Here is a 24638-nt window from a genome sequence, read left to right as displayed (position 1 = left end):
TTTTTCATAAATAATTTTATATGATGCTGAATTAGACAATACACAATGCTTTGCCTTCTTTGGAATGTAAAATTATTTAAAGAAATATAAAAGTCAGTGTATAATTAATCACTTCGTACACGTCGATTATTTAGAAGGTCGTATGAATATACCTAAATATTATAACTTTGTCATATCCAGACATGAAACAGTATTAGTAAACTTAGTTAACATGAATGTTTTAGTAGTTTAATATTGTTTCTTGTATGTAATTTGGAATATTTTGTATCTTTTAACAGCTAAAAAATAGTAGTTGGTCAGCCAGTAACATAGTACAATTATTAAATTAATCTTGAGAAATATTCAATTTGGAATCGATTATAATAGGTTTAAAACACCATATGTTGATGATGGGGTGAATAAACTTTCACCTTCGGTCATCTACGAGATAAGAGTAGCGACGTTTATTGGTAATTATGGAAATAATTTATATTGTTCAATTTTAACCTTTGACCAATTATATTTTTACATAACTTTGTGCAACTTCTTTAGTTTTTAATTAATTACCCTGTTGCCTTAACTATCCAGTGGAGTTACATATCATCATAAATTTAGTTTTAAATTCATAAAATAATATAAAAACAATATCAAAATGTACATTAACTCATTACTTACAATCACTAATTTGCGAATGGTTGTAGCAAATAGTATGACTAGAAATTGTTGACAAATCGCAGTATTTAAATTATGGAACAATTACTTACATTATTTTAGACGATTACGATTCACAAAGATTGATTTAATATAGTAGTCTAAAAAAGATAGACTTATTCGAAACAAAAATCCTAACATTCGGACAATTGTGTTAATATCACGATTTTTATTAAATTTGAGAAAACATTCTTAGATGCAAATTACAGAAAATATATTTTATATGAAAAAATTTAATATTTTATATAAAATATTATATTCTAATTTAAATCCATCGAAAGCTTTATTTGTTGAGCCACAAATAAAGCTATCTATTCTTTTTTGGTATATTAATTTTGGAGCTATCTTTCTTGGACTACTATTAAATTAGATGTATAGTTCGACTATAACATAAAATGCGACTGCTTTAAATGCAATAAAATCGTACCGTGATAATATATAGACGCGTACGTCACATTAATGAGAAACATGTAAACACGTAATCTTGGCATTTATACCTATATTTATAGTATAATAGTTCTCTGGAAGTATGAAATACCTGGGTATCTTGGCAATTAATATTCACGCGACCTACATAGCATTTCATTCGTGTCACAGTCCGCCCCAGTTTACAAAACAGTCTCCGATTGTCCACCGCGTACAATCATGCGATAAAAATTAACAAAGCACACTGATGTGATGACGTGACTCCGTTCTACTCGACCGTTTTATTGACTCCATATCAAGCATGATGATATGCATTGGAAAAGATGCATTAAAATCTATATGTAGCTTAAAATATATTCGTACTCATTTTAATATACAAATATGCTTAATACGTAACTAATCGAAACATTCAGAAAACTTTACAAGAAAAAAATAGTCGGATAATTCAATGTTTGACCTGAAAATGGTAGGGATCTACTTGATAAATCTGACTACGCATAGCGATCTATAGAGTTTAACATATAGTACATGTAAGATATTCACATCAATAATTGAGCAATATCTACTTAAATGATCAGAGTATTCCAATAAGTATTATAGGGTAGGAATAGTTTTACATGCTCAAGTACTTAATAAATACAAGTCACCACATAACGACAAAACTTTACATTTAGCTAGCTACACTAAAACATGTATAAGGAACTAGTTCTAAGGAAAAATTCACATGAGGTGTATAAAAGATCTTTGCTGAAAAACTGGATTTAATATAAGTATAGATAGATATAAACGTTTCTAAAAACCCTAATACACTTTTAAATTGTCTAAAAAGGGTTGGATTGGTCTCGAGATTCTGGGATACGACTACGTACACTACAACAATAAGATTCAACAATATTTTACAAAATATACACACGCATGTAGTATAATGACGAACGCGTTTTATTAAACAAAATAGGGTAAATATTTACGTCACAGTGCCCTGTTGCATAACCGCAGCCATTTAATTTAATTAGTGCGATATTAATCATTACGTAAATCGTAAGTTCAACGATGTAACTCATATAATAATATCATTTGTAATACGACTTTATTCGTAGGTATTTTTGTCAATTAGGAGTACCTTCATGATTCGGTTATCATAATGTTCATCTCACACAAATAATATACGATATCATGATAGAAAACGCGTTCGTAGCTATTTTCGTCTAAATTGGAATAAGAATCAAAAATTCCATAATATCAATCCCTATAACTTCCTAATTTTCATCTTGACACAAACAGCTTTTAACCAATTGACATCTAACATTTCGCCTGCCGCTGTCAAGTGAACTATTCGTGGCCTTGTTAACGAATTAGGATACAAAAATATCTTAGAGAGCTCGCTAATCGAGTTTGAATAGGTTAAACGGGCAGTCTTCATTGCGATTTTAGTTCAGGGAAGAGATGTCGGAGGATAGCTAGGTAGTGAACACTGGCGGCTAGTGCTACGAAAATATGCCAAATGGCATGGGCGAATGGGATGCGACCGTCTGACTTGAAGAAGAATACGCCAATCAGATACAGCATCCCACCCATCTTCAGATCGTGCATCGCTGGAAACTGGTGCTGAAATAAAAACATTAAATATTATAAAAACTTATATTTAACTCGTCATTCAATTTTAGAGCACTGTATAAATCATAATTGAGCTACAACGCTGACATAAAACTTGTGAGCAGAAGAGGCAAGGTCAAGTGCTACAGCACTTAGGTAGTTGAACCGAGATGAACAAATGTTTCCGCATCCATTTTACATCAAACAAAAAACAAAAGGCTTTACATTCAAACATTTATAACAATAGCTTAAAAAAATTTAATAATATTACCGTGGTAATTTATATTTACATTAGTAACGGCATTATTAAAATGATATTAACTTATAAAAATTTGAATTACTTAAAGCAAAAATTGTAGGTAGCATTACATTACATTTATATTAAATTTTTCGTATTACAATAGAACAAATAACTATCAACTGGATCAACAGAATCAACAGATTTTTATAACAAATACGACCTTATCTTTTGAAGTTAAGATAGTAAAGTTCTTTGCGAGATCAGAGACGAGTTTTCAGGGTCTTCATTTGTGTTATGCCTAATTGTTACGCATTACTGACTCACAAATGACTTTTCCAGATTTTCACACAGATTTTAGAAACATTCCAATGAAATTATGGTTAAATTCTCTATGACAATTCTCAATTGTATTGTCATATTGAAAAAGATCTTTAAAGAAGAATTATATGAAAATTTGAAAATATTAAAAGAAGAATAAGATGGCAAGGATACAATTTTTTCTAATGAACAAAAGAATAATGCAAATACTTAAAAAAAACTCGATAAATATAAATTTTATACGTACAAAACTACAAACGTATGTGCATTCCTTCGTTTGGAGATAATCCTAGATTTAATCCTAGAAGCAGGGCTGCTTAGCATAAAAATACATTGACATCGGCACAGAACCAGTATATAAAATTTCAACTCTGCAGGATGAGACGGTTCTAATCATAGCAAGTTTAAAATATATATTTTAAATGACTGACTTTCATTTGTAATGTATATTTTCTATTAACTACATAAATCCTTATTGCAATTTTGTACAAGCCAGTTGAAAGTCGTAAAAAAATAATGATGTACCTACATGCGATTAATATAATATTATTGTGATACCTATTGATCGATTTAAAAAAACGCAGTTTTTCGCGCACGTTATTGTTAAATATTCCACCAGAAAACGCTACATAGTTCGTTTGTTTCTCATAAACAGAAGCCTAAATACTAATTCCTGTATATCTAACATTGGAAAAAGAGCCACTAACTTAATACAGTTTTAAAAACGCTTTAACAACTATCTTTTAATTATAAACAGAAACCTATATAACGGTTTTCATATTTCTCACTTTCAAAAATAACGAATTTCCAAACAAACCTTCAACTGGATATTCGAAACCAGATCCGGTTAAGGCATCAGTAATTTTAAAATTTTATTATGTAGACCTATATTAATAAATGAATAAACATTTTTGTAACCTAACTAAAAAACATACTAAACCAATAAAACCTTCATAAATCTTATCCAGAAGATGGAGCGCGTTTTGGAGGTTTTCGTATATAACACTTTGCTTATAAAATGTGGCGATATGTAGTTCAGGATTATAATATATGCGTTGCAAGACAGCGTTGCTCAACAGTCAACAGTATCCGAGCTATTGTAATATTACCGCCAAGGATATCGGTTACTCTAGTTTCCAACAGGTACAAAGTTCAAACAAAAAGATTCTCGCTAAGAAATTTGAAACTTCGTCATAATATTTAAAAAAAAAAAACTATTCTTGGACATAAGTATTATGTTCTGATTGTCTCGAAAAACAAAACATAAATGGCACCATTACATGCATCACGTGGTGTTTTGATAATTTTTTTTTACACTCAGAGCAATTATGTAATTATTCATTTAAAAAAATCCACCAGTATGATGTTTTACGAATTCATTTACTGTTTGGATGGTGCCAAAAATAATAAATGTACAATTACTCCACTCTGACCTCCTTCCGAACGGTTCAGAATAGTTACCCCTCCCCTTTAACCAGACCACATAGTTTATGAACGCCGTCTATATAACCTAAATATTTGAAGTCATTTTTATCTCTAAACAAATTACGTTTTAACTTTAAATTGGCATTTTAAAGACACGTATGGACAGAAAAATAAATCCCATCACGTTTTGATTATTTAAAAAGACAACAACAACGAGTTTAGAGTTTGAGTTAGTTTTTCTCACAATGAGTCTTATTTATTTATGAATATATTTAAGATGAAAAAAAAATTGATGGTTTTTAATTTATAAAATATATTATATAATATATTCTTATTACGTATTCATGTTTATCAGTATAAGTATTTAAAAAAAAAAAGAAGATTTATAAGTATCTTGTTCCCAGTTTAATTTATATTTTCTCAGTATTATGTTAATTTGCGTATCGCAGTAGTCGATTTTGAGGTAAAAAATTATAGTGAGTTGAGTTTTAAAATATTTTATTTTCATTAATGTTGTGCAGGTCATGTAAGATGTGACTATAAAAAAAAGTTAAGCGAGAACTAAAATTGCCAAGTTTTTAATTTTTGTAATGGTAAAAGATAGACAGACTGTAAAATTAGGAGACAAGCGAGGTGATGTTTTAAAAGTAACAACGACATCCAAACGTCGTGTTTCGAATTATTTCAGTGCAAAGAACTTAGATCCAGGAATTTTGAAATGATAAGAAGACTTAACACGGTTCGAATAGATGCTTACTTGCCTGCCAAAGAACCTTAAGCGCTCTCTGTGTTGGGTTGTTTCTGTGGGATTTTTGGCACAGTGCCAGACTACTAAAACCTACGGATACTCTCTCCATCCTCGTCGTCACGAGATCGTCATCGAGTAGCTCAGTTAAATTTTGTTCGTTGATAACAGTTATGATACACGATAAGAATACTTTTCTACGAATCCAGCTATTGTCTTGAACCAGATGCTGGAGAATCAAAGTATGGGAACGACCCGGAAGAAGATATATAACCCGAGTCCAATTATGGCTTTGTTATGCATCTATATAGGCGTGGGCTGCATTCAAAATCTTTAAAGGCATATTTTATAAATAATTTCTAAAGTTTTGTCTAATAAGTATTGGTTACAACTAAACATAAGTCGCAAATGTATAGTTGATTAGAGGCCATGTTGCATAATTAGCTGTACATCAGCGATATCCTTGCCGTACGTACCTAAATATGCGTCATCTGTAAAGTGGTATAAGGAGTCCTCTATAAAGAGGGTTACACATTTATTTAACACAAATTAGATCTTCAGTATAGACTGAATTTGATACATGAATGGTATCGTTTGATAAATGTACGTAAGCATCGTATAGCGATTGCTGTTTTGGGCGCTCCATAAAGCTATGTTATATCCATTCAATTTAGCCATCATGTTATGGTTTATGTGACAATTTGACAAACACTAATAAAAAGTCCTGTATATCGATTTATTTCAACAGTTTAGAAATAGAATCAAATCAATTAACACAAGAAGCACCTGTTGTGGATTATTCAGTTGATGGCTGACTCAATTGACAAAAGCCTAGAATAGTTGAGACGTAGAATCGACCTCATTGGAAGCCATACCGTCTTATCTATATTTAATTATAATTAGTTGGAGGTATTTAGTTGTTTACGTCAGTACCTTTTTCGTATCTATATTTAGCCGATCTCGTACTTGTACCTGGGTCGGGACGTCCTTCCGTGGAATATATGCATAGATAAAATGGGTAATTGTTGTTTATCTATGTGCAAACATATGACAAATCAATATGTTATCTACATCAGTTTTTGTTATTTAATACTACCGAACCGCCCCGGCTTCGCACGGATGCAACGCTGATACTAAATATACTACAGAATGTCTTAAATTATAAAATAAACTTTTTTTTAAAGGATAGTAATGGTTATCTCTAACAGATACTTATACCATCGTGGAATTTTATATAGATATTTTTAAGGTGTACAATACTATATTAAATTGTTTTGATCTATCTATTAGGGGTAAGCCAGCGTTTGAAATGTAAGCGCAAGATAATGTGTATATTTACGACATCACATCAGAAACCTCTAAAATTATCAGTGTTTCTCTACTATATTATGCCTGTATTATACATATAAACCTTCCTCTTGAACCACTCTATCTAATTAAAAAACCCGCATCGAAATCAGTTGCGTAGTTTTAAAGATTTAAGCATACATATGGACAAACAAACAGCGAGAAGCGACTTTGTTTTATACTATGTAGTGATGTTTAATCATTTTTTAAATAACAATAATAGCACATTTGTCCAAAGCCTATATTCGTATCATTTTGGTTCGGTACGATTTAAACTGTGTTAAAATACTATAGAAAAACAAAATTATAAATTGTGTCAATTATTTATTCCGTATCAATGTTATTGGTAATTACATTGTGTATTGCTAATGCGTTCTCGAAAGTCTGGATCAATAGGTCCTCTTGTGACCTTTTTGTTCCAATACTTTATACAGCAGTGTTGAAATTGAATGGTACTTGGATAAGTTCAATTAACCTCGATAAGATATTTCATTATTAAACCTGTACATTCCACTGGTAAGCTTAGTGCTTAGCAGTGAAGTTAAAATTGAATGTTGTTTACATTTGAAGCCCAGTAGCGTTTGCGAAGAAATCTAAAGAATTTAATTTATTTCCTCGTACAGAAGTATTTTATATTTAGAAATTTACAGATATAATATATTTGCTATTTTCGAAAGGATCACAACGAAGAGTGATCTCCTCTTAAATTCCGATGGCAAAAATACGTATAATTATACATATTTTTGGCATCGAGTAAGCTAATTAGCTTACTCGATGCCTAAAATGAGAGTTGTAAGGTTTAAGTTTTTTTTATTTCCATAATCGCTCTGACCTGTGTGATACAGGGCCTGTTTGAACAGCTTCTAGGTGAAGTAACATAAAATAATTAAGTATTACGTAAACACGTAGTAACACGACGCGAATCGGCTACAAGCTACCTCAAATGATCTGATGTTCAGTAAAGTATAAAATATAAAACGCCAAAATGTATAAAAGTAGAATGTAAAAAAAGGCACGGGCAACTGTGAGCCCGTGGATGTTGTAATATTAAATAAAAAAAATAAATACCTTAAATTATTAGATTAAAAATTAGAGTAACATCAAGTTAATCTTCCTCTCTTGGGCACAGGCTTAATCATATAGATAAAAAACGCTGAACTGATTTAGATGAAATTTGCTATGCAGATAATTTGAGTCCCGAGGAAGGACTTAGACTGATTTTTTTATTTAACCCCTCTAGGCAGCAAAATGACAGTTTGTGTGCTATAGGTGTGTATAGGTATAGTTTTTAATTTCACGCGGTTAAATCCGCAGTTTCAACTAGTACATATACAATAATTATTAATAGACAGATAAATGTCGCGTACTTCAGAGTTTATATTTACCGCAGTATTTATAAAGATTAATGAATGGTCAGGTCAACTCGATCCAACGTTCGCAATGGCTAGCGACCTATTATTGCTAGAGCCGGGCTGTTCGAGATCCATTTTATTTTGACGATAAATTAAATATAAACGAAAGCCTGTATAATTCTTGATATTATCGGCTACTCTTTTCATTGTATTCAAACGAGACGAATGATATACTTTTATACCTCGTAAAAGTTAATGCCCGCTATAAAAGGTTTTTCAATTGAAAATTGAGTTCATTTATTTGGGACTTGAGAATTGCGATAGGCACATGTTATATGACTATACAGCCTGATTTTTTTTAACGTTAATTTATATCTTGTTTATAATTCCAGGAATTTACTTATAAAGCTACAAGCGATTATTAATTAAAAAATATATGTCGTATGTTTGTATTGCTCCTTGCTCAGTTTTATTTACAAACTCAACACATGCATAGCTTGTTATGTTACGAAACATTGTGGTTACGTCGATGTTTTGTTACGTCTTGTCCTTGTGTAAGCGAATAAGACATAATTTATTAAAGTGTATTATTATGTCTTCAAGTACACACTGATTTGAAATTATTTACATTCCTCAAATCAACGGGATATCTTAATGATAGGGACACTTCGAATTAGGGGCCATCTTATAGCATCTTACTACTGAATATAAAGTGATCCGAAAAAATAATTTACACCACGGCAAATCATTCGTTTGTGAGATATCGGCAGGTAAAATTCTTAAAAACGGAATAATTGACGTAGGTATCAGAAGGGTATTTACTATTATAACCATTTTCAGGTTGGTTATAAATATGACTTTTAAAAAAAACTTATATTGTAAAAATAAAACACAAAAAATAAAGAAATATATAAAATACAAAAAAGAAATTAAAAACGTGTCCTGTCCTTTAGTTCAAAGTAAGGCTGAGTGCAGGGATACCACAGTCGAGACCATAACATAAAAAAATTACATCCAAAATCGAGTGTCCCTTTCGGAAAAAGACCAATCAACATTCTCATAGCTTATTTTCGATAGACAATGAGCTACCGAAATTCACTATAAAAACGTTTTATATATTTTTTGTATAGTAAGTGAATGACATCTAATTAGTTACTATTTAAATCAAGCTAACTTCGTACAAAACCTGCAATAGTTTTTGTAACGATAATTATTTAGCAAACATGATCAATACTAATATTATTAATGCAAAAGTAACTCAAATCGCTAAACCAAATTTGAAGAAATTTGGTATGAAGCAAGGTTTTTACGCCTAATACCAAACGACCAACCCCCAAAACGGAAACGAAGGCTTGGGCAACAACTGATTATTTCATAAAATAGCTGCCGCAGCTGGTTTGCGCCCCATTGACCCGTAACGTGATAAATAATACTATAAAATACATCCTAATAAACGTCTAATTCTTAATTCATGAATGTCGTATGTACCTATACGTCATACATACATAAGTAAAATAATCAAAACATATATAAGATATAAGGTCTCGACGAGTCAGTCTAAATGTCCATTCGCGCTTTTATTAAGAACTACTGTATCCATTCATTCATTCAGTAATCGTTATCAGAAAATATTTAATTTAAGGCACATAAGAATTGTATTGTGCACTGTATGCTTAGTACACCAAATAGTTATTGAATAAAATAATATTATATTCATTTTGTATATGGCTCATTCCCTTTCAGTGACAATCAATATGTATGGCATTATTTAATTTTAATTAAATAGTCGTATCATATAATATACTTTCGCATTGTATAATTTAAAGGATGTATAGTTTTACGTATAGTGTAAAATTCTAACGCAACAAATAGAGACTCGGGCTTGTAAGGTATTTTAAGGAGCAGTCGTTACGTTATCTTAATTTATTAAATAGTTCATAAAATTAATAATAATACAAATAGTTATTTTAAACGAACAAATATAAATTTAAAACGATTTCGTTTACGTTGTTTGCATAATAAGCGTATCCTATAAAATAAAATTTAATTTACTAAATTGAAATTGATTTTTTTTAAATAAAACTGATTTGTAAAAACCAGTTTAATTACGATAACTTTAAGTTAGAGGGAAGTTAATGAATTTCATTAGTAGAAACGATAACTTACAACCGTTTTATAAAATAATAACATTGTAGTCCTAATAAAGTGAATAGCTTGATAAGTGGACGAAGTATAATTCTAGCCGTGTCCGGTTCGAGTTCCACGTCTATCATTTATCACGTCTTTAGATCATGGCAATTATTCAATTTTAGTATAATTAATATAACACGGGAGCTAGATACCAATCACTTTATCTTGAAAATAAAAGTGTAAAGTGTGCACTGAAATCTTGTATACATTTTTTAATATAAGGAACGGTAAAAAAGTGCATGTTTTTTTATGCAATAGACAAATGGGAAACCTGATGGTAAGTGGTCACCACCGCCAATGGATACGGCCCTTGTGAAGGCAGTTAAGGATGAGTTGGCTAACTCATCCTTCAAACCAGACCACAAAAATACTAAGCATTGTTATTTGGCAGTAGAATATTCGATGAGTGGTGGTACCACCAAGTGTTTGCTTTAATATGAGTGTAAATTAACTTCAATATCTGTGTATAAAATATAATTAAGACTTTGTATATTAATGGAATAATCGCTAGCAAACCTATTTAAATAAAAACTATTGGTGTAGTACCTACTCAGACTTGTGTTATGAAGAATATATTTAATCATTTTCTATCTCTTCAATTAATTAATAAATTAAGTTACTTTCCGAACGTTTATATTAAATCAGAAAAGAAATGACACTATTTTGGTGGATCTATAAGCATCGTTAAAATCACACACAGATTTATCTACGATATTATTATAACATGAAACTATTTCAAATAACATTTTTACTTAGCGTACAATGACCCCTAAAGTTCAACGCTGATCTTCATTGACCGCTAAGAGGGTACCATACAAAAAACAGTGACTGCTACAAATAAATAAAATATACCAAATTAGTATTCTATTCTATTTTTATTGAGTAGGTGTGACATAACAGAATATATATCAGAGTCTATTTCAACCACCACCGCAAGAGGACAAAAGCCAAATAAGCAAAATTTGACATCGAATCGACGCGATATCATTGGTCGAGCTTGACTAATCTATGATATTAATTATGGATTTTCGAAACATTGCCGTCTTGAACGTCGACGAAGCTGTTATCGAAACTTTTGAAGTAAAATCAATGGGGATATAAGTAGTTAAATGGAACAGTGTTGTATGTATTATAAATAAAGATGTTTTAATCAAGATTTGCAAGTAACGTCACAATATAGCTGAGCTATTAACAAATCGCATGGAATACGCTAGTCTTAGGTTTGTTTATATTAATTCTTTTTTTAGAGCCGAGTTGGCCCAGAACGCGTGCATCTTAACCGATGATTTCGGGTTCAAACCCAGGAGGCACCACTGAATTTTCATGTGTTTAATTTGTGTTTAAAATTCATCTCGTGCGCGGCGGTGAACAAAACATGGCGAGGAAACTTGCATGTGTCTAATTTCAACGAAATTCTGCGACATGTGTATTCCACCAACCCGCACCGTGGTAGAATATGCTCCAAACCTTCTCAAAGTGAGAGGAGGCCTTAGCCCAACATTGGCAAATTTACAGGCTGCTAATGTATGTATGTAATTTTTTTTCGATTGGAAGAGGCTATAGTATATGGTATGTATAAGGCACAATTTTATTCGATTCAATGTATTCTCGATGTTTTCCTATTGTCGAGTACGAGATGAATTATAAATACAAATCCCACGAAGATCGAAATTTTGTATCGGCTGGCTCTCTTCATAACAACTTAATAATTAATAAATAATGCAAACGAAACAAATTTTCCTATTCGATTACACGTATTGTTAGATACGAAATATAAGATTTTTTGTAAGAATAAATATTTACTTAAAACATTCGTTATCTGTTTAGTTTTACGACTTCAATCATGTGTTTCGTGTTCTATCGCATCTAATAAAATATGTAATTAATGTCACTACTGTAAAACGTAACCTCACCTCAACGTTTACAAGGGATTTTATTTTAAAGCTATACTATTAAACACGACGTTTTTTTTATTGTAATGACAAATGATAAAACTATTAAATCAATTTACATAAAACTTATATCAAAGATTATATATTCTTATATATGATATGATATATCTTCTTGTCATCATATATTATATATATGATGACAAGAAGACGTATTTTAGGATATAGTGTTAGTATATAAGTTTTTTAATTAATGTAAAAAGCGCGAAATTCATGGTTACGTGTGCATAAATATACTTTTTCAATGGAAATCAGTTAACAGTTAAAATATTTGCAAAAAATTTATGTTTTCTGCTCGTATTCACTTCGTCTGCTAGAACTTTGTTCTACAATGTAAAGACATGTGGCAGACGAAGGCAACGTCGTTATAAATAGCTGGCTCTCGGGTTCCGACTCTGCAGAATACAGAGCCGTCAAGTAGCCGCTCAGCGTGTATCGACACACGAGGGAAATTAAACAGTTACCTTGGCATCAAATTCTTACAATTTTTTTTTTATATATATCGTAAATACGTTACATATATATATCGTATCTCGTTTAAATATTTTGAATGTTATTTAATTCATTAAATTTTTATGTTTTCGTCTGGTACGTCATGCGACTTCGAAACTAACGAAATATTTAACGTAACCAAAAATTGTGTTTTTTGATGGTAATCGAGCATTAGTGTGTATATGTAGTTCAAAAATTAGACTTATTTAAAAAATTACAGAAGTTACACTAAAATGTATAAAATAAATCAAATTGTTTTACATATAGGTACCAGAAAACCGTCTGAAGTAGGTGCCAAGACGGAAGAATGTACTGGCTATGTCATACTTTATGAACAACTCCATTTATTAATAAGTGATATAATTGTATTAACCTAAACACATACACACACAAACTATGTGAATAATGACCAATATCAGGATAAAATACTTTTAACTAAATTTCAACAGATTTGCCCTGCCATACATCAATAAACACAGTGTACTAATTAGGCATTGTGCACATTTAAATATTATTTTTAAGTTTAATATTTAAATGCGTGTAAGGAAATTGATGACGTCGTTCTTTTATTGTAATAATAAATGTATATCATTTATTTTCTTATAGTGGGAAAAGCTGATAAAGTTTTTATATAAAATATGAGTAAACAAACTTTTTAAACAATGAGACAATGCTGTTTAGATAACATCTGAAGGACTTTTTCTTTTCATTTACGTGAGAATTTGTTTACAATAAGCGAAGATTTCGAGTTTCGTGATGTTAAATACAAGAAGAAACAACGAACCTATTTCTTTTTAAATCAAAAAATCGATCAACAATGTTGGCTTTTCAATGTGAATAGCTTATTGGGCAACATGACACTGACCGTCAAGGGCGGCCGCAGCTGCTGTGGCATCGAGTACATGAAGCGTTATTATATTTGTAATAATAAATATCCTACGTAATAATCTAAAATCTTTTGTTTAATGTATCTTCACAAAGCAGGCAGTAGACAACAACTAGTATTGTAACAAACATTCAAGCACAGCATGCATTTTAAATCGTAAGCTTGTAAACACAAAAGGGACGTACATTTGAAGTAACAATGATCACCGCTGGTCCAAGCCCCATAATCAAGTACAGCAACAACTCCAACATTTTGTACCGCTCGTGGAATATCTGCTGGTAAGTGATGCCAAGCACAGCCAACAGCCAGATTGCCCAGCGCAATTCTCGTAGCATCCAACACGACAATGTGCCCACAGTCAGCCATGGGAAGTAGGAGCTCGCGATGAATATGTAGATCATGGCGCGGTCGCATCGGTGGAGGAAGTGTTTCATTTTACTGCAAAATTCGTAAGCTTTTAGCATAATGCGTTCAATTGTTTTGAAGACTAAAGCGATGAATATGTGAAAAAATTGTGATAATTTATCCGCAGCTGTCTGTTACTTGTTGACATAGATTTGTTATACATAACCAGCTACCGGTACCGAAGTCGCTCGGGCAAATGATGGACTTAACTGCTCAAGATTAAACTAACTCGTTTGTTAATTTTTTTTATTGTTTATGCTTTACTTTCTAGTAATTAATAACGACATTTACGACATTAAATGGTGTGGCTGTACGGTTTAGAACCTTTACATTTTCGAGAGGATACGCAACACCGATAAAAAATGGTATTTGTTAGTGTCACAACAATTTCGATGAACTTCGTACTTCGCAGGCTTAGGAGTAACAATTCAATACGTATCGAGTCTAACGACGCACTGTGCGCTTGCTTGTACATCTCACCGCAACACCCACGCCTTTTTCTCATGAGTTATTTATAATATTTTTTATATCTTATCGATCTAAATAGCAGAGAGTAAAACGACTATTTGTACAAACACAGAACGCATAACACAAATGAATTATTAATTTTGATAAGAATTAACACTTTATGACAGAAAGATAAATATACTGTTTCGTTTTTAAACATACATACTTTTATCGTACATAGTTTCCGTGTAATTCTTATATTTTAGGCGGCGTTATATTATATCATATTGTATGGCTTGTCTATCTTGGAGTTATAATAAATATTATTTATCAAATTAATTGGATTAGTTTTTGCATTAACCGCGTTTGTGAAAGATTTGTGAAAAAAAAGTACCAGTTTCCAGTTACCTGCTTACTATCGGATATATACCGGTAAAAACAAGTGAGACGCAATAATAATTTTTACTTGATGTATTACGACTTTGTGCATCTGGGTATCTACCATCCAACCATCAGATATTCTACCGCAAAGCAACAATAATTGGTATTGTTGTGTTCCGGTTTGAAGGGTGAGTGAGCCATGTAACTTCAGGCACAAGGGAGATAACATCTTAGTTCCCAATGTTGCTAGCGCATTGGCGAAGTAAGGGATGGTTAATATTTCTAACAGTGCCATTGTCTATGGGCGATGTTGACCACTTAACAGCAGATAACAAGATTTAGGACTCTCAGGTTTTTAAGGATTTTTATAGTAGTAATAATTCGATCTTTTAATGTAAGTACAACCAGGCTTTTGTTCATTTACCAGAAAATTAAAAGTTCGTTTACATCAAACTCGTATTATAAAACTCTTAAGGGGACTACAAGAGCTAAGTGCCCTTGAGAATTGCACGCACACACTTACAAAATCGACAAAAACGGCAAGCCCGTGAACTAAGGGTTAAGCGAGGTAACGAGGTTACGCCCAAATATTCTAATAGATGGCGCCAAACCGAGCTAAGTAAGATCAATCATAAATCTCATAAAAAATAGATAGGACAACAGAATTGTTTTTATTTCTTTCGATGTTAGTTAACGAATGATTATAAAAAAAACTGATTCAATTAAACTTACAATATTTTTATTTATATTTTGTACACAATAAAATAGACAGTTAGTTTTAACCTTTTTTTCTTTTATTTATATTATTATACCTACCACAATTAGTTCTTATACTAAATATTAAAACATACCAATTTTTAATATTTTTATAAAAGTTTGATAATCTATTTATATAATAAAATCGTAAGTGTTCGAAACCTGTAGTGTAGTAACCGTGGGGTAACCTATAGCGTAGTGTTTGTTCGTTTTATTAATATCGGTTCACAAAGAAAAAAAAAATTCAACTAAAACAAAAACATCTAAATATTTACAAGAAAAAAATGTCGTCAAGTCGATTTGGTTGAATCATTGGTTAACTAGGTTAATCATACTAGGTTTAATTATAAATCTCATAAAAATAGATAGGATATTAGAATTATTTGTTTTGCTTTGGACTGTTATTCGAAAATGATTAAATAATAAAACTGATTTAATTAAACTTAAAATATTTGGATTTGGTACTACAAAAAAAAAAACATTTAGTGTTAATTTTTTTATTAAAATATTTTATTTAATTTCACTTGTATGTATGAATGTATGTACGTATGTCCTGAAATCTTGCAATCAATATTACACCTACTTCCATTGAAGCTATGGAGCTGAAAGTTGGCACAGATATTTAGTCTCGATGACAATCCACGATTCATGAATTGCTTCCATTTTCAATCTAATATGGCGGACGTTACTAAAAATTACAATTTTTGAATTACGTACAAATGACACTTCTAAATATTCTAGTTCTCTGGTTCACAACAATTACATTATTTTTTTTATTATTAAAATTAGTTCATACATAACTTTAATTCCTATTATAAACAAAATCGATAAAATTAAACTCTTACGCAATATAAATAGCTTCCGTGTTATTGTTTTCGACTTTCTTTATTCTGTAAAAAATAAATATATGTTAGTAATTATATTTTTATTAATTATAAAATTATGTATTTAAAAAATATGTATCTAAATATGCCCCATAGTACTTTTAATGAAAAATATCAAATTGCTTCGAGATCATGGGGATCGAACGTAGTCACTCTCAATTGATTTTATCCTTACTTTCATCAAATACTCTATCATAATATTTGAAGAACAGCTCGAAAAATCTGATTCTATGCGAACTGATTGCACATTTTTTCTAATAGATGTTTTCAATATTTATAATTTATAAAAAAAAAAATGTTTACTAAAAAAATACTCTTACCTTTTAATATCGTTCATAAGTATGTTCGGCGCTTAATTTATATAAACGTTTTTTAGTTTTCCTCACGCGTTTCACTTCATTTCCCATATTTACACAATTAAAATTTATGACAAATAATATAATAAAAAACAAATGCCTAATTACTACTACATTATTTTAACTTAATATATTTATCTACAAGAAAGAATAATATTTATTATAAGAAAACATGAAACAATGAATTTACAATTAAAATTACAAAAAAATATTTCGTTACGTAATGAGGCTCGTAACGAAAAGATCGACACGTCTATATAGCATCAGGCCTCGGCCGGCAATGTCTGTACACGGCGTTTACGCACACATGCGTACGAATTTTGTTCGAAAATAAGAATATCTGATTTAAAAAAAATCTATTGAAGTTATTAAAAAAGTGACGCAGAGGTTAAATAATATATTGCTTGTAGAATAATCTGAAAAAAAACCAGAATTATTAAATGTATATAAGTATAGTTTTTATTTATTAAAAGATTTTTTTAGAGGTAACTTTGTGATTTTTTTCTATCGTACCAAATTAATTACATCATGTTTTCAAAATAGCAAATAACTAGCATGTATCCTGAAGCTTATCATATATTTTTTTCATTTGGTTTACTGCATCGGATCTTATACTTTTTTGCATTATAAAACTTGCATTTAGCTCATGTAGTCCCCTTAACATGTCGACGCCAACCTACATACAGACATACAGACATACAGATTATCTATTGCATTTTAAAAAAGCAAACGTATAAAATTTATATAACGACTATCGAAAATAGTAGTTAATATAAGAAATGCAAATGAGAAAAAAGATATCAACTGAATAACCAAATATTCTATAATATCTTCTTACAAGTGACGAGATGCCCGTGAGCGTTCATACTTCATGGCCACTTTTCGTCCCCAAAGTATTGGGTCTGTAAGTAATTGAATCTCCTCTCATTCAAATGTAACAAATAACTTCCGGCGACCTCAATAGCATGATTCGCGGCGAAATTGCTAATCTGAAGATAGATTCATGCCTAAGTGAATGCGGAATCAAAGACTTATTTTATTTAAAATAATACAAAAATTTACATTCGTCGCTAAAAGTAGCACTTTCAGCTTGATTTTATAAGTATTATAATGAAAAGTCAAGCTGCTACCACCAAATCAGAATAGAAACGCTACAGCAAAGAACCGGTAAACTCATTACCAGTAGGTAGTTCAACACATTACACATTAAAGCACAATCATTACTTATTTAATAACAATTAAATTATTAAATCTGTAATAGGATCACATGATGATCGATGAATACTAACTCATCATCACACGCTGTAAAACTAAAATATAAGCTATTAATTGTATTAACTATATAATATAGATTAATATATATTTAAAACCCTTAGAACTATTACAAATCAATCCATTATAAGAAGTGTCTATTTTGCCCTGTGTCAATCTATTATTACATATTGCATTACATGCTGGGGTGGGACTGCAAAAACTATCCTAAAGTCACTGGAAATTGCACATAAAGCCATATTAAAAGTGGCTACCTTCCGTCCACTCACCGTCCCAACCGTACAGTTGTATAATTAATGCAATGTCCTTAATGTACGCCAGAATGTTATACTGCAGACAATTCTATTACAGCACCGCCAATCCCCCTACAAAAAAATAAACATACGGCGAAAGGACAAGGTGTATGTAGTTCCACGAGCACGTACTACCTATAGTAAAAGATTTTTCCACTACCTAGGTCCATCCCTTTACAATAGGATCAGTAAGGATTGTTCAATATACGACTTATCCTACCATAAGTGCAAGCAAAGTGTACGTAAATTTCTTTCACACAAGAGTTATAACGAAACTGAGAAATACCGAACCAAGTATCATTAAAAGAACAACAAAATATCTTAATTGTAACTTAGCTACTGAACTGTTTATGTATCTAAATTTTATTTTAAATTTGTATTAAGTAAGTTCAGTAAAATATTGAAATAATATCGTTTTTCGTCTCGCATTTTTAAATTTGGACCGATAATTGTTTAAATATTAAAAAATATCCAGTGTTTAATCGTTTTTATAAATCAGAAGAAAAAAATAGATTTTAATTGATACTTTTTTTTAAATAAATTTTTGAAGTTGTAATTTTGACTTATTTTGAAAAAATCTAAAAAAAGTGATAACTCAAAAATGGTTCACATTTCCATCATGCATATGGGGGTTCAAATTATCGCAAATAGTCACCTCTATCACCTCCTAACGGGAATACGTCGAATTACCAATAACCCTGTATAGGCAAACGTCCACCAGTGGACCATAAACGTACAATTAAGATGATAAAAACATTAACGATTTATCTTAAACACAAGTCGTTAAGTTACTGTATCAAAATAATTTAAAGTACGAAGCAAATTGTTCGATAGTAAGGCAATTGATACACACTAAAATATTAATAGTGCTGCAATATGTAAAGGCAAATATTATATGACATAAATATAACATTTAGAAAGCCAGACGCAATATGCCACGCGCTGCAAGAAGTACATATAAACCACTCCTTACGCTGTCAATGTGCCGCCAACCATGGGATCCGAGATATTTATTCACCATTCAAACCGATACACATAAATAGAAAGTATTAATATTTGATGGTAGAATAATTAATGTGTGGTTGGTTTGGTATGGTACGTCCCCACGCTGGCCGAACAAAGCCATACTGTTGCTATAAATATTTAACATAACTTCTAAATTTAAAATATAACGTAAGAGTATATACTCTAAACTTACCGATATATTAACATATAATAGATACATAATTTATCATTTATAATGAAAATTTGTTGCGTATTTATATAATGAAAAGTTAAATTATAACAATATTTGAAAAAAAAAAAAAAAACAGTCTTAATAAGGCCGTTTACACTAAGAAAACCCTTTTAACCCTTTGTTGCTTTTCTTGAATATACTAAACACTTATATGTATAATATATTAAATTATTATGTACGTTAATTATTTTTATAAATTGCTATTAAGTACCGTCATAATTAAATAGGTTTTACTAAACGATATTGTATGAGTATTTGATCGCTTATATAAGGTCAAATGCAATACAAATTACCCGGGAAGTCAACTTTTTTCATTCCATTATACTTCAATCGAGTTAATAGCTATGCATTAATCTCCCTAAGGCATAGCTTTCTTCGGTTATTAGTATGCATAGAATGTAGGAAGTAAAACTTTCCGTTATTAATTCTCAAATTCTCAAGGCATTCAAATACGTACAACTCACGGCATTCATTCAGTCAGCCATTTTTTTTAATGGAACATCGTTAGCCTTGTCACTGGTGTCTTATGTACAGCTGGTAGCTTATAAAGCTGTAGATGTAGAGCTGTGGTACAGGTACCAAAAATTCTAGTGGTTTTTTTTTTTAAATCTCAGAACCAGGTCGTGGTTAGGAAGAGCTCGTCTATGCCTCGAAATGCACTTAAAGCTGTGGTCCTACGCCTGTAATCTTTTCGATCGTGTCGGATTGCCCTCCGAAGGCGAGAGTTTATCTCCGACGAAGTTGGATAGTCGCTTTTACTAGTATTTACCTATATGTTGTTTAATTTTAATTAAAAAAAAGATTCAATAGATAAATACAGTCGTATTTTTCTACAGAATGAGTTTAGTGTTTTATAGAAATAAAAAAATGATCTAATTATTAAGGTCAGTGGCTAATAACTTAACTACTATATCGGTTTCTTTATTATTATATACGTTTGTATAGATCGAAAAAATTTCAAACAACTGTAGGTACATTCAGAATAGGATTTTAGATTTTGATTAATTTTGACATATTTTTTTATGATAAGTGCGCATAAAACATAATCAGAAGGAAGGACAGATTTAGACTAATACTATTGTAATATTTATATAATGTGTATTTTATAAGACGTAATTTATTATGTCAACATCGTCGAAATCCAGTCACATTTCAGATAAACGCTGGCCAAACTAAAACAGGTGCACCAAAACGTTACATGGAAGATACGTATATAAATCAGATGAATGGTATAAGACGTCTGCAGAAAATGCGTGTATATGTCACTGTACTATGTTTATCTCTAAATATAAAAATACATCGACGTATACTGTCGGCGTCAACTTAATTTTAACGAGTAATTGCGAAGGTAATAAATAACTAGCCAAATGATTAAGAAACCTAATAACTTATTGATTATCTGTCTCAAACAAACTTTTAATGGTTAGTAAATTCGAACCAATCACGATAACTGTATTTATAAAATAGTTTATACTGAGTTTCATCGCACAGACAAAACTACTGCGACTAGAAAGCTATAGGTGTATTTTATACCGAAAGCATACAATATGAAAAGATATTTTGAAATTACAACTTTAAATGCTATGACCCATTTCCTCCCCCTAAAGTTGTAATTGTAAGTTGATTATAAGAATTTCACCGAACGAAGTCGAGACGGGCAGCTTCTTAAGATCATTACAGCAGATTGTTTTTTCCCAAAAAAATTGTGGAAAAATCGTTTAAAATTTAGTCACAAGTTTTAACCCACGCATACTAACAGGTAAAGTTAACTAAAAGCTTGGATAGATAATACGATATTAACTTTTATGTAAATATTATACATTTAACAATAAAATACATAAAAAAGGATTTAAACTTCGAATCGTGGACCTTGATTGCAAATGCGAGTGTCTATTCCTCCAATTACGGAAGAATTTTATGAAATACTTACGTTTCAGATTGACAACAGCAAACTGAATGGAAGGTGGTGGACACGGCGAAGAGCAGGCATAGTGCCAGCCCGTAGACCACCGCAGCGATGGCTTGCGGCGCATTCACGGAGCGCGTGAGGAGCTCCCGCGCGCCAAGGGATGCAGGTGCAACACATAGTGCATGTGTGCACACATTTGCGATGTTTTCCACCTGTACAAAAAATATTTTTCATTATGCTTTATAAAAATCATAAATATTTAAAAATAAGTAATATTTAATAATACATTTTGTTATGCTTAATCTCCATATTGAATATACAAAAAAAACATAATGGAAAATATTATTTATCCTTTATGGATGGCTATTTCCATAAAAAATATTAATTGTATACAAATTAATAATGAATAATTTTATGGATAATATGGTTAGAAACCTCAGCTGTCTCTCATTCCAGGTTCGAGTTGTATTTAATTAATTATAGGAAATCTCAGGCTTTCTCATTTGAACAAATCGACTTTTTTTTCTTTATATGTTAATGTTAATCAATTAATTAAATTAAATAAAAGTTGCTAAAACAATTATTTTTTTAAGGAAATATAGTAATCTCTTGGTAATTGTTTTCAACGCGTCATAAAATCATTGACAAAATAAAAATAATTAAAAGGTATTGATCGTTTTTATAAATAAATGTTGACTTACCGCAGTTGGTACGTAGGCTTTATTGGATGTGGCCCTTTCGTTCATCCATTTCACTGATTTAAGTTTTTCCCATGGCAAATCACAATGAAAGTAAATTTTACTTTCATTAAACTTTGATTTGAATTTCATAATTATCACAGAAAATAAGCTTACAACGTCGCCCATGGTATGTATTTACTATCAATATGAGAGTTAAAATGAAATGGTCATGAGACCAATGACGATACGCTTAATCTTTTTATTATATTAGCACTCATGATCGTAATTCAATTTACATTTTCTGTGTGAAACTTTCAATACAACATCTTATTTATAACACGCCCCGAACGATCAGCCGATGTCCACTGTTCATAACAGACAACTATTGACAATTTGTTATTTGACACTTTTGACAAGTGAAGTACGAAATTTATATGTAGAATCCATCGAATAAAGCGATGCAGTATCGAGTAATCAAATATTTCACATAAGAAGAAAATGATAAAGAACTAGGTACTGATAACTTCTTAAATTTAAAATATATTTTTTTTATAAAAATTCAATTTATAAAAACACCAATCTGAAGAATTTATTTTAGCTTCAAAGATTCTAAATAACATCTGTGATTGTATTTTAATGTTGTCAGCTTCAAATTATTACGCAAATATGTCCTCTATATTTTCGAGAATACAGATATTTTAATTTTTTAAGCAATAAAAATAAAATATTATGCTTAGGTTTTTATTATATTGTAGAATAATTAACTTTTTTTGTTTGTTGTTGTAATTTTGATTTTATCAAAGCTAAAGTTTTAAGTTATTTAAATCCCACATAATATCATGCTACCTTACAAAAACCTATTTACTTTGCACAAAACTACATCTATTATCAAAAATATCTCATTGACAAATGTCTATTAGAAGTTCTTCTACTGTGTTTTTACATTGAATAATTAATTAATTATTGTTAATATCATCTTAATGTACGAGTATTGTGTCATATTTATAGTCTCCGACGTATAATAATCGTGAAAGCAAAGCCAAAAGTTTGGTCATATGAATTTAAAATATGTCAAAATTAGCTTAAATTATTTTTTTGATGCATTTATAGACTTGTGAAATAAAATAATTCAGTTATATTATTTTCAATGGGAAACAGTAATTAATAACAAAGCATAGTGATGATGTAATATTTATTTTAAATTAAGTGATATATTTATTCAAATAATAAATTGTCCTAAATTCTGTCTGCTCATGTGTACTATACACACATGAGCGAACAAGATTACCTATACAGTTTAGCTAGGCCTGACATCAATCAAGTGCATGATTGATAAAAAATATTTACAGCATTCCATAAGTCTCAATAAATTTTAAAAGCATCAGAAATAGCTTTCAAATATCTGCAATAGCCTTTTGATTTCAGTTATTCTTGCTGCTTGAGCTTGAACTGGAACCATAGCCTGTGATACCTCTTCCCCTTTTGCCAGGATTGTATACATACTTTTTATATTATTATCCATAGCATCACATGTTTTACCAACTGCATCTCGGTAAACTTCCATATTTTCTGCTGTGAGGGAAGAATTGGAATGTAAAATGCTAGATAGATTTTCAATTAAATTATCAACAGATTGTGCTATTTTCTGAGCTTCATATTCAAGATCATTTAAAACTGTTATATCTATCTGCCCAATTTGTGGAGCCAATATTTGTCGGTAGAGTTTGCCTGATGGTGTACTAGATCGTGAAGCACTAGAACTACCAAATATTGGAGTTTCTCCTCTCTTGGCAATTGGACTTGAAAGTTTAATTTGAAATTCTAAATCATCAGCAACATAATGTGTCATATCTCCTTCATAACGAACATGTCCGTCAATGTCCAAAGGAATTTTTTCCTGCTTTCGATTTTCTGAAGGTAGATCGTAAGGCCTAGATGGTCCAGCTTCTCGGCTTAGCTCTCCATTACTTTGTCCATTATCAGAGTGAAACGATATCTCACTGTAGGAGGCTGTCATTCGTGCTGATAAATCTTCGTCCATATCCACATCACCATCTTTATTTGTTTTATCTTCGACCATATTTTTATTTTCATATGGCGAAATGGAATCCTGTTTATCACTCATTTTAGCAAATTGCTTTAGATATTATTTTCTTAACTATTTTAACTTAGAAGACGTTTATGACAATTAAATTCACCTCTATATTCGATTACAGCAAATTGTAACAAAATCAGCTTTAAAATATATGTAGTATGAGTTTATATATATACTATGGACGTAGCTGAAATATTTCGTTACAATGTTTTATTATTTTTAAATAAAATTAAAAATATCAGTAGTGTCAAACAATATACAGAGTAGCA

At 30.7% G+C, this 24638-nt stretch overlaps 2 protein-coding genes across 2 annotated transcripts; both read right to left on the bottom strand.

The window, feature by feature from the left end:
* Positions 1 to 1876: 1876 nt before the first annotated feature.
* Positions 1877 to 22668, bottom strand: LOC113400547 (monocyte to macrophage differentiation factor). The gene is made up of 4 exons (XM_026640159.2): positions 22296 to 22668; positions 21616 to 21806; positions 13840 to 14092; positions 1877 to 2721 (listed from the first exon to the last, which is right to left on the bottom strand). The coding sequence occupies exons 1-4, from the start codon at positions 22458 to 22460 to the stop codon at positions 2533 to 2535; spliced, it is 798 nt and encodes a 265-aa protein (XP_026495944.1). The 5' UTR covers positions 22461 to 22668; the 3' UTR covers positions 1877 to 2532.
* Positions 22669 to 23559: 891 nt separating this feature from the next.
* Positions 23560 to 24557, bottom strand: LOC113400548 (BLOC-1-related complex subunit 6). The gene has a single exon (XM_026640160.2). The coding sequence runs from the start codon at positions 24397 to 24399 to the stop codon at positions 23656 to 23658; it is 744 nt and encodes a 247-aa protein (XP_026495945.1). The 5' UTR covers positions 24400 to 24557; the 3' UTR covers positions 23560 to 23655.
* Positions 24558 to 24638: the final 81 nt, after the last annotated feature.

This window comes from Vanessa tameamea, chromosome 17 (assembly GCF_037043105.1).
Source record: "Vanessa tameamea isolate UH-Manoa-2023 chromosome 17, ilVanTame1 primary haplotype, whole genome shotgun sequence".
Classification (NCBI taxonomy): Eukaryota; Metazoa; Arthropoda; class Insecta; order Lepidoptera; family Nymphalidae; genus Vanessa; species Vanessa tameamea.
Note: the sequence above shows the minus strand (reverse complement) of the source record. Positions and strands in the feature narration are given on the sequence as shown.

Coding starts and splice junctions, on each gene's coding strand:
- LOC113400547 (XM_026640159.2), bottom strand. CDS start 22,460: ATGGGCGACGTTGTAAGCTTATTTTCTGTGATAATTATGAAATTCAAA. Junction 21,807..22,295: donor AAGCCTACGTACCAACTGCG/GTAAGTCAACAT, acceptor TTTTTTGTACAG/GTGGAAAACATCGCAAATGT. Junction 2,722..13,839: donor TGATCATTGTTACTTCAAAT/GTACGTCCCTTT, acceptor TTTTTATTTCAG/CACCAGTTTCCAGCGATGCA.
- LOC113400548 (XM_026640160.2), bottom strand. CDS start 24,399: ATGAGTGATAAACAGGATTCCATTTCGCCATATGAAAATAAAAATATG.